A 15000-nucleotide genomic window follows, 5' to 3' on the forward strand; every position below is an offset into this window, starting at 1 on the left:
GCAGCCTGAGGTTATATGACAGTGCCACCCTTGCCTGATTGGATGCCCAATTCCTTTCCACGGAGAGTGCCGGTGTTACCTTTTAGGTAACACCGGGACTCTCCGTTAAAAGAAAGAAGAAGGTAGGCAATCCATTTGAAATTCCTTGCCCACGGGAACAACGCGCCGGCCGGTGACTCGAACTCAGATTGCCATCGTAACAGTCTTGAGTCCGATGCTCTAACCACTCGGTTAGATATATATATATATACTTGGTCACTCGATAAAAACACCGGGCGGAAGGCAACGGCAAACCACCGCTCTAAAATTGCCAAGAAAATCATGTATAAACCATGATCGCCAACGTCCTTGTAGGACAGAGCACTTGAAAAATAAATGAATAAATAAAAAATAAAATAAAAATAAATAAATAGATATTCATGTTTCAGTTGTCACAGTATTCAATCCCCCCACACATGAATATCTAAACACTTGATCCGGTTCTCTAAGCAGATATCCTAACATTGTTTTCTCATCACTCACATCAACTCGTCCCACATCTCATCTCACCCGCTTTCCTCCTGTCTCTGTCTAGCTTTACTTCCCCTTCATCACCCATTACCCCACGTTTTTTTGTACTACATTCTATATCTCTCGACCAGCCCTGGAACTCCCAACTTCTTTCTTTTTTTTTTTGCATTAGATTTTCTTGTTACAAAAAAGAAGAAGAAATGAACAAAGTTAACAGTTGTCTGTAGTCATGTAGCCACTAACTTTAATTTAACGTATTTTAAGCCCATCACTAACTGCTAATCGTTCCTCGTTAATTAAATAGCTATAAAAAAATAAATAAATAAACAGATAAATAAACAAAGAAAATAAAATGAAATTTTATTTAATTTTTTTTCTTAGTTCCATTAATCTAGTTACTACAAAAAAAAAATAAAAAAAAATAAAACGTAAATAAACTAAAAATATATAAACAAATAAATATATATATGATTATATACATATTTATTACAAAAAGAAAGAGAAGTGTTTACTTTAGCACATCAATTTTAATAATAACATCTGCCAGCACAGCAGCAAACAAAATATAAAATCAAAACAATTACTTCCCCCCCCCCCTCGATATTCCAGACATGAACCAGAGATAAAGAAACAAAACCACGCAAGGGGTTTCGCCCCCTTGCTTTTTATAACCTCTAACTTCCTTACAATTTCAACACTTTACCTTCTTACCCCCACCTCCTTGGATTTCTTCACCTCTTTACTTCATTAATCGCATTAATCGTATTCATGTTTGCATATATGTATGCTTATGTTAGACAAATAAGAAATATCCATTGATAACGTTTTTGCGTGGGATATAAAGACATACACATCCAGACATAAAAAAGCAGGTATTTTCATAGAAAAAAAAATAATAAAAACTGTTTCATCGGACATCACGAAAATGGTCCCCAGAAACTTCCTTTATCCAATACGTCACAGATATGAAGCAGCTGAGCGCATCCTGGAAGCCGGTTCCCAGTGACGTCACTCCAGTTGGCATGGGAGGCAAAGTAGGGGTCGGGGGGGATGGGGTGAGGTACTCGGGAGTGAGGTACTGAGAGAATAGGAAGAATGAGGTTAGGCCTTTCGATGTTTGTTGATTATGTATGTGTTGCTAAAGGCTACGTATATAGGTTTTTGATTGTTTGGAGGCTTAGATTTTCTTGTTTTATGAGTATAGGCCTATGCTTACGTGGAATTCTGTCTGGTCAAGATTGTTTCTTTCCTTGAGAAGCATAAACAAAAAGTGTAAGGAACACATCATGATTCCGTCATGTGTGGTATCTGAAATATATTGGGTTGATTTGTATCTTAATTTTCAGCTCTGAATTATGACAGTTCTGTGCGGTTGATATTTTAGTCTACCTTCAGTATTTTCAATATTTATGCAACTGTGAAATACATCTGTTCATTAAATCTTACACAAGTTATTGAAAGCATAACAACAGTTTGTCATAAAATGTACGCGAATAAATCTGCAATAACATTTTAGGACGAACAGATGGTGTACGAATTTATTCTGCGATTATAACAAAAATCCCTTGCTGGCAACTACCGGGAGAGCCACTTCTCATGGGGATCTGAATGTGATTTATAAGAAAGGTACTGTTTTAACGACATTCCTTTCCTGTTATTATAATCCTTAACTTCAATGGTAAGCGGAGTGAATGTCACATGTTTGATCGCGTTTCTTTGATTAAATAAGATATTCTCAGGAAGAGTTGAGATCACCCGCTCTGCTCTTATACCGCGGGACGGGTCGCTGGGCCGCCAGTTGAAGCTTGTCGCCGGTGCGAGAAGGGTGTGCGAGCGGACGGTCCGAGCGCCCTCTGAGTGGAGTTCACTTTCGGGTTCGTTCTGAATCTCGTGATCATCGACCTGCAGGAGAGACTGGATTTCGGTGTGATAGTCCTACGATGGCAGCAATTGAATAACAAGTGTCGTTGAATTGTCTCCACGAGATTATATACAGAAATTTGAAAAAAAGACTACGAGCAAGTGTATTTATTGCTCGATCATTGCCATCATGGACGGAGGAAGTTTAAAAGCAATCACGATGGCATCTCTCCGTGCCTTGACATGCTGGTGCTTGCTTCTCGGCGCGGCAATGAGCTTCAACATCGAGTCGGATTATTTTGTGCTTCATAGAGGACCCTCCGATAGCAAATTCGGATTCAGTGTGGCACAACACCGCGATACCCAGGGGGCTTGGTAAGTCGCATTATGTCTTTTATCGAATAAAACCTTTCTAATAACGCTCGAGCATTAAGTGTTATTCATGAACATGCAAACCAGAGGGCCAGAACTAGTTTTGAGGGGGAACTATTCAGTTTTTTTTTCGTGTGTACAGTATGTGATTTTCGAAAAGTTATCTGAGTGCGTCTCTCGTGTCACGCTCAGCAACAGGTCAGGCATACTTTGCATGAGATACGGACAGGATTTCGTGATTCACAGCTTATTATCGTCATGCACTTTTTCCAGTCTAGTTTGCGAGGGATGTTTATACATTAACGGTTTAAGTTTTAAAAGTATATTGATGACAATAATATATCGCATCCGGGTTTCCTTTATATATATGTGTGTGTGTGTGTGGGGGGGGGGGGCAACGCGCTTATTTTCAACGAAAGTAGTGATTAACGATAGCATCTTTTTGTTTTGAAATGAGAAGACACTAAAAGATGGAGTCTCCTGATCCAAACATGCTCTTGTGACGCTATTGTATGATGTAATGGGACAGATATTGTTGGAATGATATAAGCCAGATCGGATGACGCCGGTGCCAGTGACTGGTCAAATGGTGCCGCTAATAGGGTAGTTTTCTCTACTTGTCTCTTTCAATATGCGTATGTATGTGGGTAGGTTCATACACAGACAGACAGATGAATAGATAGATGGTACGTATATGTGTTTGTATGTATATACATATATATATACACATGCATGCATACATATATATTTATGGGTGGGTATGTACGTGTTTGTTGTGTACGTATAAGCAACACCGCAATGTACCTTGTGTTTTGTAAGAAGGACCGAAACATTCAGAAGACCCGCCCCCCATGATTTAGAATATACAAATAACAAAACGTGAAATCTATCCTGATCACGAATTTGCCGCGTTACATATTCCTCCATCCAGTACCAACATACGACATTGGGATGGCCAAGCTTTATAAGGAATTTTCACACCCTGTCGTTACATCCGCTAAGAGGAATGGGGGAGGGGGGGTTCGTAGCACATGCACCTGACTTCATTATCCATTCATTATCGCTAGGTCACGATGTCCAACTCGCGGATAAAGTTAGTGGGGAAAAGTGAGGTACTGATATGATTCATTATTTGTGTTTTTTGTTCGTGTGTTGTTACGTTTTGTACTTTTTTCTGGCACACTCCCTCCCACCATGAGGCATCCCTCGTTCACTAAAATTCATCACACTTTAGCACCTTTTCGCTAGGCAGTTCACGCCCCACGTTGTCATATGCAGTTCCTGTTTGTGATATCTTGTTAAGCTTGTTATGTTATACATGCACACATATACATATACATACATACATACATACATACTTCTGTGTGTGTGTAACATGAACCTACCGTTAAAAGAAGATACATACATATATATACACAATACTTATTGTATGTATGTATATATACACATACACAGACATATATATGCATGTTTTTATGCGTATCTGTGTGTGTGTGTGTGTGTGTGTGTGTGTGTGTGTGTGTGTGTGTGTGTGTGTGTGTGTGTGTGTGTGTGTGTGTGTAACTACACTTACACGCGCACACACACACAGACGCACGCACGCGCGCGCGCACACACACACACACACACACACACACACACACACACACACACACACACACACACACACACACACACACACGCACGCACACGCACACGCACACACAGAATGTAAAGGCAAAACAACAAGCAAACGTGTAGACGCGAAGGGTGGGTATTGCTTTACACAAACTTGGTACATTAGATCCCAGGAGTTTCTCACTTAGCCCTGTCTTGCCCCGGCCTCCTTCACATGTTTAAATCCGCATGAAGGGAGTCCTCAGTGACTTTGCTTATCTTGCTCCTCCAAGCTGGGATTACGGTCTTCACCCCCGGCCCGCCTTCCCTCTCCTCCCCTCCCCCATCGTCTCCTCTCTCTCCTTCCCTCTCCTCTCTCCCCTCTCTTCTCTTCTCCTATCTCCTCCCCCTCACCCCCTCGTCTCCTCTCGTCGCTCTCTCCCCCTCCCTTCCCTCTCCCTTTCCCTCCTCCCCTTGGAAATGATGCAACACCACCCTGGCAACACTGGCTCATGCTACTGCTTCAGCGTGTGGCGTCGTTGCTAACTGTTGTCAGTTAAAATAATGACCGAAATGTTTAACTAGAAACTCATTGTTGCTTTCTTTCTTTATTTTTTTTTCTTTCTCGCCATCCCTGGTATTTTTACGATACTTTAGCTTTGCTATGATCTAAAAACTAGAAAAAAAGAAAAGAAAAACAGAACAGAATCTAAACCGTGAGCCGTATGCCTCTGTAAACAAGTTCCGGCGACGATTTGACATCCCCCGATGCAGATGTCAGAGAGGGAAGTGACCGACCCATCCTCTCTGAAAACAAAAGGTGGCGGATGTTCGGGAGTGAAGGCAGATTTCAGACGTCACATTTCAGCATTTTCTGGCTCTTATAAAGTACAGGGCGCCCTTTGGTTTCTCTAAAATACAGGGCGTTCTCTGGTTTATCAAAAGTACAGGGCGTTCTCTGGTTACTCTAGAGTACAGGGCGTTCTCTGGTTTCTCTAGAGTACAGGGCGTTTTCTGGTTTCTCTAAAGTACAAAGCGTTCTAGTACGCCTATGAAGTACGTGACTGCGATTCTGATCATAAAATTCCAATGGAGCCACCAGTATGCATAGTGAATTGTTCGTAAATAGGCACTAAAGAGAATAGGTTTCATTCAAAGATGTCACTGTTGTATAAAGCCCGTGCGTCTGTTTGTGCCGCGTGCGTTCTGTATGTAAACACGACACAGATTCCCCCGAACGTGTTTGTGGATGTGCTTGTGCCTATCACATCAGGCATGGCGTGTGTCCATTATGTATTCCTCGTGTGTGGTGCAGATGTTGGGGCACGAGGGAATTTTATTTCACTTTCGTTCGACTTTTTATGCTTGTAATTTTATAAACGCTTAGATTCAGCAATACAATGTGTTGTGGCAAACCAGTGAGTGTAACTGTCACTTTATTAACTCTTATGTAATACCACTACTGGTACTATTTGTGTACTTTGTCGTCGGGCCCTGTATGTCATAGTGAATGTTATCAGGCGTCACTTTGTGGTTGAACTTACGCTTCCGGTTTCGAAAACTTTTACTTACCCCAGCACGGAGTTGGACAAAATAGTAGAGTAGGAATTGATCTGAAAATGGTATCTCATTTTGAAAATGGGTCACCGAATAGCATCCGAAACCAACAGTCAAAGCAGTGTGTTTTGCAGTTTAACGTCATAGTAGATATAGGATAATTTTTACCGCCTTAGTTCGATTATTTGACTGGATGATTCATCATCATCATTTAACGGTAGGTTCATGTCTGAGCCGCCGTGGTCACAGCATGATACTCAATTGCAGTTTTCACGTTGTGATGCTCTTGGAGTGAGTACGTGGTAGGGTCCCCAGTTCCTTTCCACGGAGAGTGGAAATATATATATATATATATTATATATATATATATATATATATATATATATATATATATATATATATATATGTGTGTGTGTGTGTGTGTGTGTGTGTGTGTGTGTGTGTGTTTGTTTATTGATTTAGTCATGTATTTTCATTTTCTTTCTTTTTTACTATATATTTGGCGTTATTATTATTGTCACTACCATTGCTATTATTTCTTTGCAACCCTATTCACTGTCCATAGCTTTGTTTCCAGTGGATCCACAGCCACTCTCAATTCCTCTTCATTTCCTTGTTCGGTCTTGTTCGGCCTCGTCGTTAACCCTGGCTTCCGGGTGTCGTGCGGTTTGGCCTTCCTCAGGTCACCCTCACCCTCACCCTCCTTTCTTTATTTCCCTTTACGACGCGTGGCGCCCTCTTCGCCCTCCTCCCGCTGCCACACTCCTCAAGGAACGCAGGAGGGAGACATTTTACCGGGCCTGTGAGTAGGCTACATCAGTCACTTCGTTTTAACCCCCTTGTTTCCATCCCCATAATGGGTCTTGCAGTGATAGCAGCTTTGTCAGACTTATCCTGCCTCCGTATATGGCTTTTTGACGACCCGCTCCCGAGCGTTTTCCTCCCCGAGTCGTCTCTCTCTAATCCTTTTTTTTCTGTTCTCTCTCTTTTTTTTTTACTTCTCCTGTAAGACTGTTAAGGATTTAGTGTCCTGTGTCGTAGTTTTCAACTCCTCTCTCTCTCTCTCTCTCTCTCTCTCTCTCTCTCTCTTTCTCTTTCTCTTTCTCTTTCTCTTTCTCTCTCTCTCTTTCTCTCTCATTCTTCTGCGTTTCGAACTTCCGTTAGTCCTTAGGCCAATCCTCCGAGCCATTTGTCTGTCCGTACCTCATTCTGGGCCCACTTCTTGCTCTGTTCTCTCTGCTCCCTTCATTCCACCCTCCCATGCCTACCCTCTTCCCCTCCCTGTGATACCCTTCTCCTGCCCTCCCCTACGTTATCCCTTCCCGTCTCTCCCCCCTTCCCTCCCTTGACAGCTCCCTTCCCTCTTCTGCACCCTTTCTATACCCTTCCCTCCACCCCTCCCTCGCCCGTCGCCTTCCCTTCCCTCCTCTCCTCCCATACCTTTCCCTCCTCCCCTCCCACACCCTTCCCTCCTCCCTTCCCATCCCCGCCCCTTCTCCTCCCCGTCTTACCCTCCCAACCGCTCATGTGGTTCCATCTCATAGTTCACACTCTCTCTCCTTCTCCCTTTCCCTCTCCCCACATATTTATTACTTCACGCGTGCTGTTTCACTCATCGTTTCTAGTACTCTAACTTTTGTCCATTGCCTCTACCGTTTTCTTCCTTATATTTTCTGTCGCAATTCAAATACCTCAATATTCAAGCCAAGTAAATTCAAGTAAACCTTTTCATGAGGCGTCTGATCAGATAATCACTTCTCGCGGAACTGAAACGACAAATTTCATTACGTACGGGTTATTTTCGAGTTATTCACTAAGTTATTTATGAAGTTATTATTACGAGTTATTTCATCACGGAATTGATTAAAACCGAAAACGTATTAGGTATGATGCTCATCTTACAATTCTTTGTTCTTTTCCCTCACAATCTTACTTTTTTTACAATTAATTTCCGTTTTGTATAGTATACCTTGCATTTTCCCTCCGCATGAACATTATCTCTGTCAAGTATTCACAAAGGCTGTCATGGCGCCGCCCCAGACTGCCTTTATGATTGAGACTAGTGGAATTTGAGACAGCAGTGTCCAGCTGTACCCTTCTGGGGCCTTAGGTAATCCTGTTACTTTCATGGGGGACAGCTCCCCTCTGTCTGTCTGCCTGTCTCTCCTTTCCTCTCTTCTCTTCTCTCTTTCTCTCTCTTATACATGCACATATATAAATATATATATATATATATATATATATATATATATATATATATATATATATATATATATATATATATATATATATATATATGTACACACACACACACACACACGCACACACACACACACACACGCACACACACACAATAATACACAATCAAACACACACACAAATCAAACACACAAATCACACACACAAATCACACACACACACACACACACACACACACACACACACACACACACACACACACACACACACACACACACACACACACACACACACACACACACACACACACTCTCACACACACTCTCACACACACATTCACACACAAGTATATATTATCCCTCCTCCTCCCTTCCCCTTGCCTTCCCCTTCTCCAAAAGGGCCAGAGCGACGGGAGCTCGAGTACTGCACATCCCGGTTACACAGCTGTTCGGCCCACCTTATGGCCTCCTACTTGGCTGCGTATTCTCTCCGTCGCAGATACCAGGCCTGGGGGAGTACTGGTAGGTGCTGAAGGCTGGTAGATACTGAAGCGTTGACGGGAATGCCATGGGTTTTTAGTGGGAACATGGCGTGATTTCCTAGTGCCATTAAAAGGGAGGTTCGGCAACTGCAGAGCCTGGCAGATGGATTGCTATCAGGTGGTTTCCGTATGGAGAATTTTGAACGGGGGGGGGATGCTGCGTCGGAGATACAGCGAGGAAATGGAGGATAAAAGTCATCCTAAAATCTGTCCTTGTCAATGGCTTGGTGTGTTTAGTGGCTTGTTTGTTTGATGTGTGAAAACGATTTAGTTTTGTTGTTGTTGAATTAGGATGCGAGGAAAAGCGAAACCTCGTGATATTTTTTATGCTTCAGAGGTCTTCCGAGTCTGACGAAAGCGAAATGTACAGTAGTACGGATTGCAGCATCGTAGGCCACGCGGTCGAAGGCAGCGTGCATGGCGTCAACCTGAGTAAACATCCCTTGGGACGACGCGGTTAGAGAGCAAGAAGAACAGACGCGATTTTTTTCTCTTTATTTCTGTCTCTTAACTGTCTACCAGATGGGGAGGAGTAAGTTGCCTGCGGTTTTGCCGAGTCCCCGACACATGGCTCGGGCATCAACAGAGCCTTGCCCGTGAGCGAAGGTTCGTTCGTGTAAGCTTCTGTGACCATTATGACGCACGCTTATACCGTTTCACATGCATAGTGTCCAGCACCGAGAATAAGCAGCGCAGAAAACGATTGAGAACGAAATATCAAGCAATAGGAGGAATTACTTCTTTTACACTGTGTGACGAAATAGCGGAAGTGGGAATTATATTCACATAGGAAATTGCTCGGCCCAGAGTCTCACCTGGTATGACGCAGAGTTGGGAATTACTAATCCAAAACAGTGACGTGGCGAAGGAGATGTAAGAAAGGGATTTATATGATCCGAGGAGAATGGAGAGAGTGATGAATACATTCCTGTGGGAATCACAATTGGCGGTCGTTTAGAAGCATACTCTTTTCTTCAGTATTTATTACAATACAAGTAGAATAAGTGTGTAAAGGTAAGCAGCACTGTGGCCACAACCCCGTCCCGAGATCGAGCTGTGTCACTGCGGCTTTCGTCACTGATGTGCCACGTGTCACTCGCCGCCGACGCTAACTTGTCAGCGTCGTGTTACTGAAGCCGAACGGGAAAAAAAAACACTGCCGAACTGCGTGATAATTTTTTTGCCTTTACACTTGTTGATTATCTCTCTCGCAAACAAGTGTGACCCTGCAGAACTCAGAGGAAATGTGGCATTGAACGTCTCCCCCCTCCCCCTCCCCCACGTTCAAGCGAGTGTCGTGTAAGAAGAGCCAGGTCCTCGTGGTCTTCTTAACTCACACTAGCACATGATGATGTCTTGAGTGTTACACGCTTGTGATGGCTGCCTGATCGTAAGAGTTTGGAGATGTGTGTGATTTTGGTTTCTTTAGACACATAGGCTCGTAGGCATGTCTCAGGTTTTTTGCTTAGGTTATGCATGGTATATTATGTTAATGCATTGCTATAATTATTCGTACTCAACAGAATGTATTAAACGCCTGTTACATTATGTTTTTGCATCGCTATAATTGCATTTTCGTACTATATCAGAATGTAATAAATGCGATTATTATGATAACCCGACACGGATAACTTGCATACCAGTGTATATTTATATGGGATGACTGCTATGATGCAGTAACTATTTTAAATCTAAATGTTGGTGAAAGATTTGGGGAGGGCGAATGACTGCCTGTGATTCCTGGCCAAAGTATCGCTCAGGCACCGACGCCTTCAGTAGCACGTCCTCGGCAGCTGGGACGGGCGGGCGGGCGGGCGGTGTGTGGGGCCTCATTCTTTTACTCTTGCAGATCCCCTGCAAGTGTCTTAACCCTTCTCGCCCTGCCCTCTCTCCCTCCTTCGCGTCTGAGCCTCCTCCTTCCACTCGCTCGCTTCCCACTTCTCCCCATCTCCACTCTCCCTGACGACCCTCTCCGCGCCCGGCTCCCTCTGATCCCCCCCCCCCCCCCGCGTCCTCCTCGCGACCAGATCTGCTCAGCGGCGTGACGTCAACGACCGTAACCATGATTGTAACAAGACGCCAGGTGGGGCAAACCTCTCCCCCCTCCCCACCCACCCACTCCCCAAACTGAGGGCGGGAGGGAAGGGGAGAGGGAGGGAGGGAGGAAGCAGGCAACGCAGGTCCATTCCTTTAGGTTTCTTGCATTTCTCTCTTTCGTCATTTTGCGCGATACTTTTCTTAATTCATTTCATCCGGGAAGTGAAAAGTAAATAATCGTGGTACTTATATATTATAAAAGCTTACGAAGCTGACGTAAGATAAAGGCAAGGAATACTTTAGCATAAAAATCTTGACTGAAGTTGAACATCTCAACATAACTTGCGCTAGCCATTCCTTCCCCCGCACACGGAAAGCAAGGAATACAATGACGTCGTTATGAAGGAAGTTTAGAATAACACACTTTTTTTTTCTCAAGATTCCAAGGTCAACTTACTCAGCTCGCAACCACCTGCATTTTCTTCGAAATGTGTATTGCTTATGCTGAACGGCTGCGGAAGTGACGACATAGCATTAGTTTCTTTCAGTTTCTCCTGTTCTTTTTGGAGGGTTCAGAAGGCGGAAACCCTGAAACGTGACGCAGCCGCAGAACCTGATAGTTGGCCGTGCTGGAAGCCGCATGAAAGGCACGTGAACCCGACACCAATACGTCAATTGTTTATCGAGATTTATATGGGTTGCGTTCAAGAGGTTCTATTACAAGCGTGGCCAAACCCATGTCCGAATTCAGATAGCGACCCCGACTTTGACTTTAGCGTGTATGGCTCATCCTCAATATGAACGAGATGACGTGTTCGTTTTGTTGCCTTTTTTATGCGACTTGGTTCATACAACGCACAATCTATAGACAAGTTGCCCTCGAGATGATAAACGTTGCAAGACACTGCAGACAATTTGGAGGATGGTATGACAGTACGCGAATGTGAAGAGTGCAAAGGAGGGTCTTAGTGACAGTTGTAACATATCTGCGTCTGCCCGCATCTCACGTTGAGGTCCCCGCCACGCTGCTGCTTCTTCATTGTAAATGTATATCAGGTGGCACCATCTTCATGTCATTAAAACCATGGGATATCTAGTCTCTCCTTCTCTCTGCCTTCCTTCCTGCCTCCCTCTCATCCTCGTATTTCCCTTTTCTCATTCTTCATTTCAAGGCCAGAGTTAAGAGCAGGCGCGAGAAGCTCTAATGGTCTATTATCTTGCTAATGGCAGTGCGATACCTTGATAATGAGGCGGAGTCGATAGTCTCAGGCGTCGTGTTCGAGGCTTATTGTCGCTCCCACACGCTTTGCATAATTATCACCCTCGCCTGACCCTTGTACATCTAATTCCTGGCATTAATCAAGATATGAGGACTTCGGGTGGCCCTGTGGCGGGCGAATAAGGAGGCGGGGGTTGGTATCGCTTCATCAGACAGATCGCGCCGACGCTGAAGCGGGGCTGGGGAGTTGGTGGACTGGACCTGTTGCGTTAGTCGCCGTTTTGATTTCTGGTGTCGGTTGCGTTTCATTGCAGATCTTTGCAACAGGAAAACAAACACTGACCTATAGCAAAGCATGTTAAGGATTTTTGTCATTGATACTAGGTTTGGTTTAGTCACCTACGATAGGCAGAATTCGGTATGCCACTCTTTATTTGGAGATCGCAATAAAATATCTCCACCCGGAGTGACTCACGCCATGACGCACCTTTCCGGAACCTTGGCGCGGCCGTAACGCCATCTTCCGCTCACCTTAAAGGCATTCCAGGTACACGGAGTCACTGGCAACTTCCCATTTCCGCGCCTTGTCTCTTGGAACAGGTGTGACGTCACAGCCAGTCCCACCTGTGACGTCATGACCTCGCCCCTCGCCTCTCCGCCAGTCAGCTTTGCCTTGTCGGATGACGTCATGTACCCTCAGCTAATAGCGTTTCGCGAGAAAGTGCGACTTATAAGAACGTAATTTGGAACCTTAGAACTTAGTGAAATGTTTTTGCTGTTTTCTTTATGCTAATAAGTTGATGTAAATGAACATCTTTGTTCCTACACAAGTTTAGGAGAAACTTCGAACAGGTAGAAGCACACTGAGATTTGCAGACAGTTGCATAACAATCAGTATGAGAAGCAGCAAGTGTTTGCTTACCTGACAAGAAGTAGAATGACTGCGCCTGCATGAGAAATGGGAGAAAGAGTGAAAAGGGTGGACGTGGGCTGTAGTGCAAGACTTTTGGTGTTTTGTGAGCGGCAATTATGATTTTTTTGTAACCGTGTACTTCCCTGCCGACTCGTTGCAGGACGTAAATATCCCCAGGCTGTTACATTTGCAACTGCACGAAATGATGATGAAGTAGTGCCAGCTGGTGACTGCGCTTATTTTTTTTATTCTTTTTTTATGTTTCGTACGTCTTCCAAACTTTTCTGTTTTCTGCATCTGCTCTCCATTACCATCTTTAATGAGCTCGCTCCTCTTATTTTAATTACATGTATATTATTTCTCTCTGTGTCTTCTTTTTCCTTTCCCTTTTTATGAATGGTTGTCCTTTTGGTACGTCTGAAAGCGTAGGATTGTATGGCTATTCATTACTCGCCGGCCAAGAAGCGTCAACAAGTCGACACCGTAAGTTCGATTCACCGGACGTACCAGGAATATGCTAATTACGCCCATAAATCTGCTGTGGGATCAAAAGCGAGAGTATACGAAGCTGTACAAGTCAGAAGCTCCATCTTGTAAGTCGCTACGAGTGTCTGTCCGCCAATCGGCAGCACAATTAAAAGAGTGTATTTATTGGCTCCAAACGATCGGCGGCCCTGATCACGGGGGGAGATACAGGTACCCAGGTGAGGTAATTTGCATGTAGGGTGTGAGAGGCTGTTCCGAAAGCGCCACCTTGCTACTTCTTTGCATCCCTTTGGTGTGCCTTTAATAAAACGTCTATTCATATCCATGCTATATATAAAAAAAAAAGATACACAAGGTCACTCTACTGTGGAAATTGGTTATTGATCATGGCAGCTAACCTTTGGCCTCTTGTCATATTTTCTAGCAAGGTTTGTATATATTTGACCCTCGTTGTCTCACATACCATGCCCCTATACATTGCCATGCGCCTCAAGCTCAAACCGCCATTTCCCGTCGGTCAATTTGTAACCTTGGTGATAGTAAGTTAACAAGTAGAGAGAGAAGAATGAAGTGTTGTTCGTTAGTAAGGGACTATCACCACACGCCATCAAGCACGAGTTCGTCGGAGCTGTAGGGTACCGGCTAAAAAGCGTATACAAAATTAATTGACTTGTAAATTAACCTGTTCGGAAACACGGCCGTCAACCCATGTTTTCTTTTTTTCAGGTTCTTTGACTTTTTAACAACGATGTTTATCTTCAGACGTCGGCATTTCCAGTAGAGTTATATATATTATTCCTCTCTCAAAAATAGGGAATGTTTATTGTTTTAGACGAGTTAGAGGCCCATATTGCTGTCAAAGGGACGCTGAAAACGGGAAGTTACGGTGTTTGTTTACATTTGTGTTGTCAGGTGAGGAGACGCCGTGTTTACAGCGCACGTCACGTCCCTCGAAATCTCAACGCCCCACGTTTTTGGATCCTCCTGTAAGGTCCGTGTGTGTGTGTGTGTGTGTGCGTGCGTGCGTGTGTGTCGGTGTCTGCGTCTGTGTCTGTGTGTTTTAAAGATTATGTAATGAGATTTTACGGATTGTTAATGAAGGCAGCAGCCTAGGGTCGAAGAGTGTGTTAGACTGACTGTGTTGTGCATACGCTAACAGCCAGAGAATGTGCAGGAAGACGAAAGATATAAAACAGGCAAACAAACAAACAGACAGACAGATGGACAGACATCCAGAGAAAGAGAGAATAATCTCATGAATAAAAAGGGTATCACAGTGGCCTTGATGACGATGAATTTCCACACACTGTATTAGGGTCGCCATTAATTCCTTTGTGGGCGTGTGTCGGTGAGTGATGTTATGGGCGGAAGGGGCGGCCGCTGCCTCAAAGGGGAAGGTTCAGGGGTGTGGTCAGTCTGCCTGCAGTTATTTGATCAACATTGTCCGCTTTCATTTGGGTCTCTTTTGAGTGTATGATTTACGTTTGCACTTTGTAAAGACCCTTTTATTTGTGTGAGGGAGGGCCTGTGAGTGTGTAGTCTAGTAGGGTAAGTGTGTGTGTGTGTGTGTGTGTGTGTGTGTGTGTGTGTGTATGTGTGTGTTTGTGAGTATGTGTGTATGTGTGTTTGTTTGCTTGCTTGCTTGCATCTGTGTATGTATGTGTACTCCTATGTTTCAGTTTTTGCATGTGTCTTGCCAACTTTACCACA

At 44.0% G+C, this 15000-nt stretch overlaps 1 protein-coding gene across 1 annotated transcript in view; it reads left to right on the forward strand.

Annotated features, from left to right (window-relative positions):
* Nucleotides 1–2305: 2305 nt before the first annotated feature.
* LOC119583816 (integrin alpha-PS2-like) overlaps nucleotides 2306–15000 on the forward strand; it is a 99188-nt gene continuing 86493 nt past the window's right edge. The window contains exon 1 of the mRNA XM_037932521.1: nucleotides 2306–2745. Coding sequence (XP_037788449.1) covers nucleotides 2561–2745 — 185 coding nt within the window. The 5' untranslated portion in view covers nucleotides 2306–2560. The remainder of the gene's footprint in view (nucleotides 2746–15000) is intronic.

Source organism: Penaeus monodon, chromosome 17, assembly GCF_015228065.2.
Source record: "Penaeus monodon isolate SGIC_2016 chromosome 17, NSTDA_Pmon_1, whole genome shotgun sequence".
Classification (NCBI taxonomy): Eukaryota; Metazoa; Arthropoda; class Malacostraca; order Decapoda; family Penaeidae; genus Penaeus; species Penaeus monodon.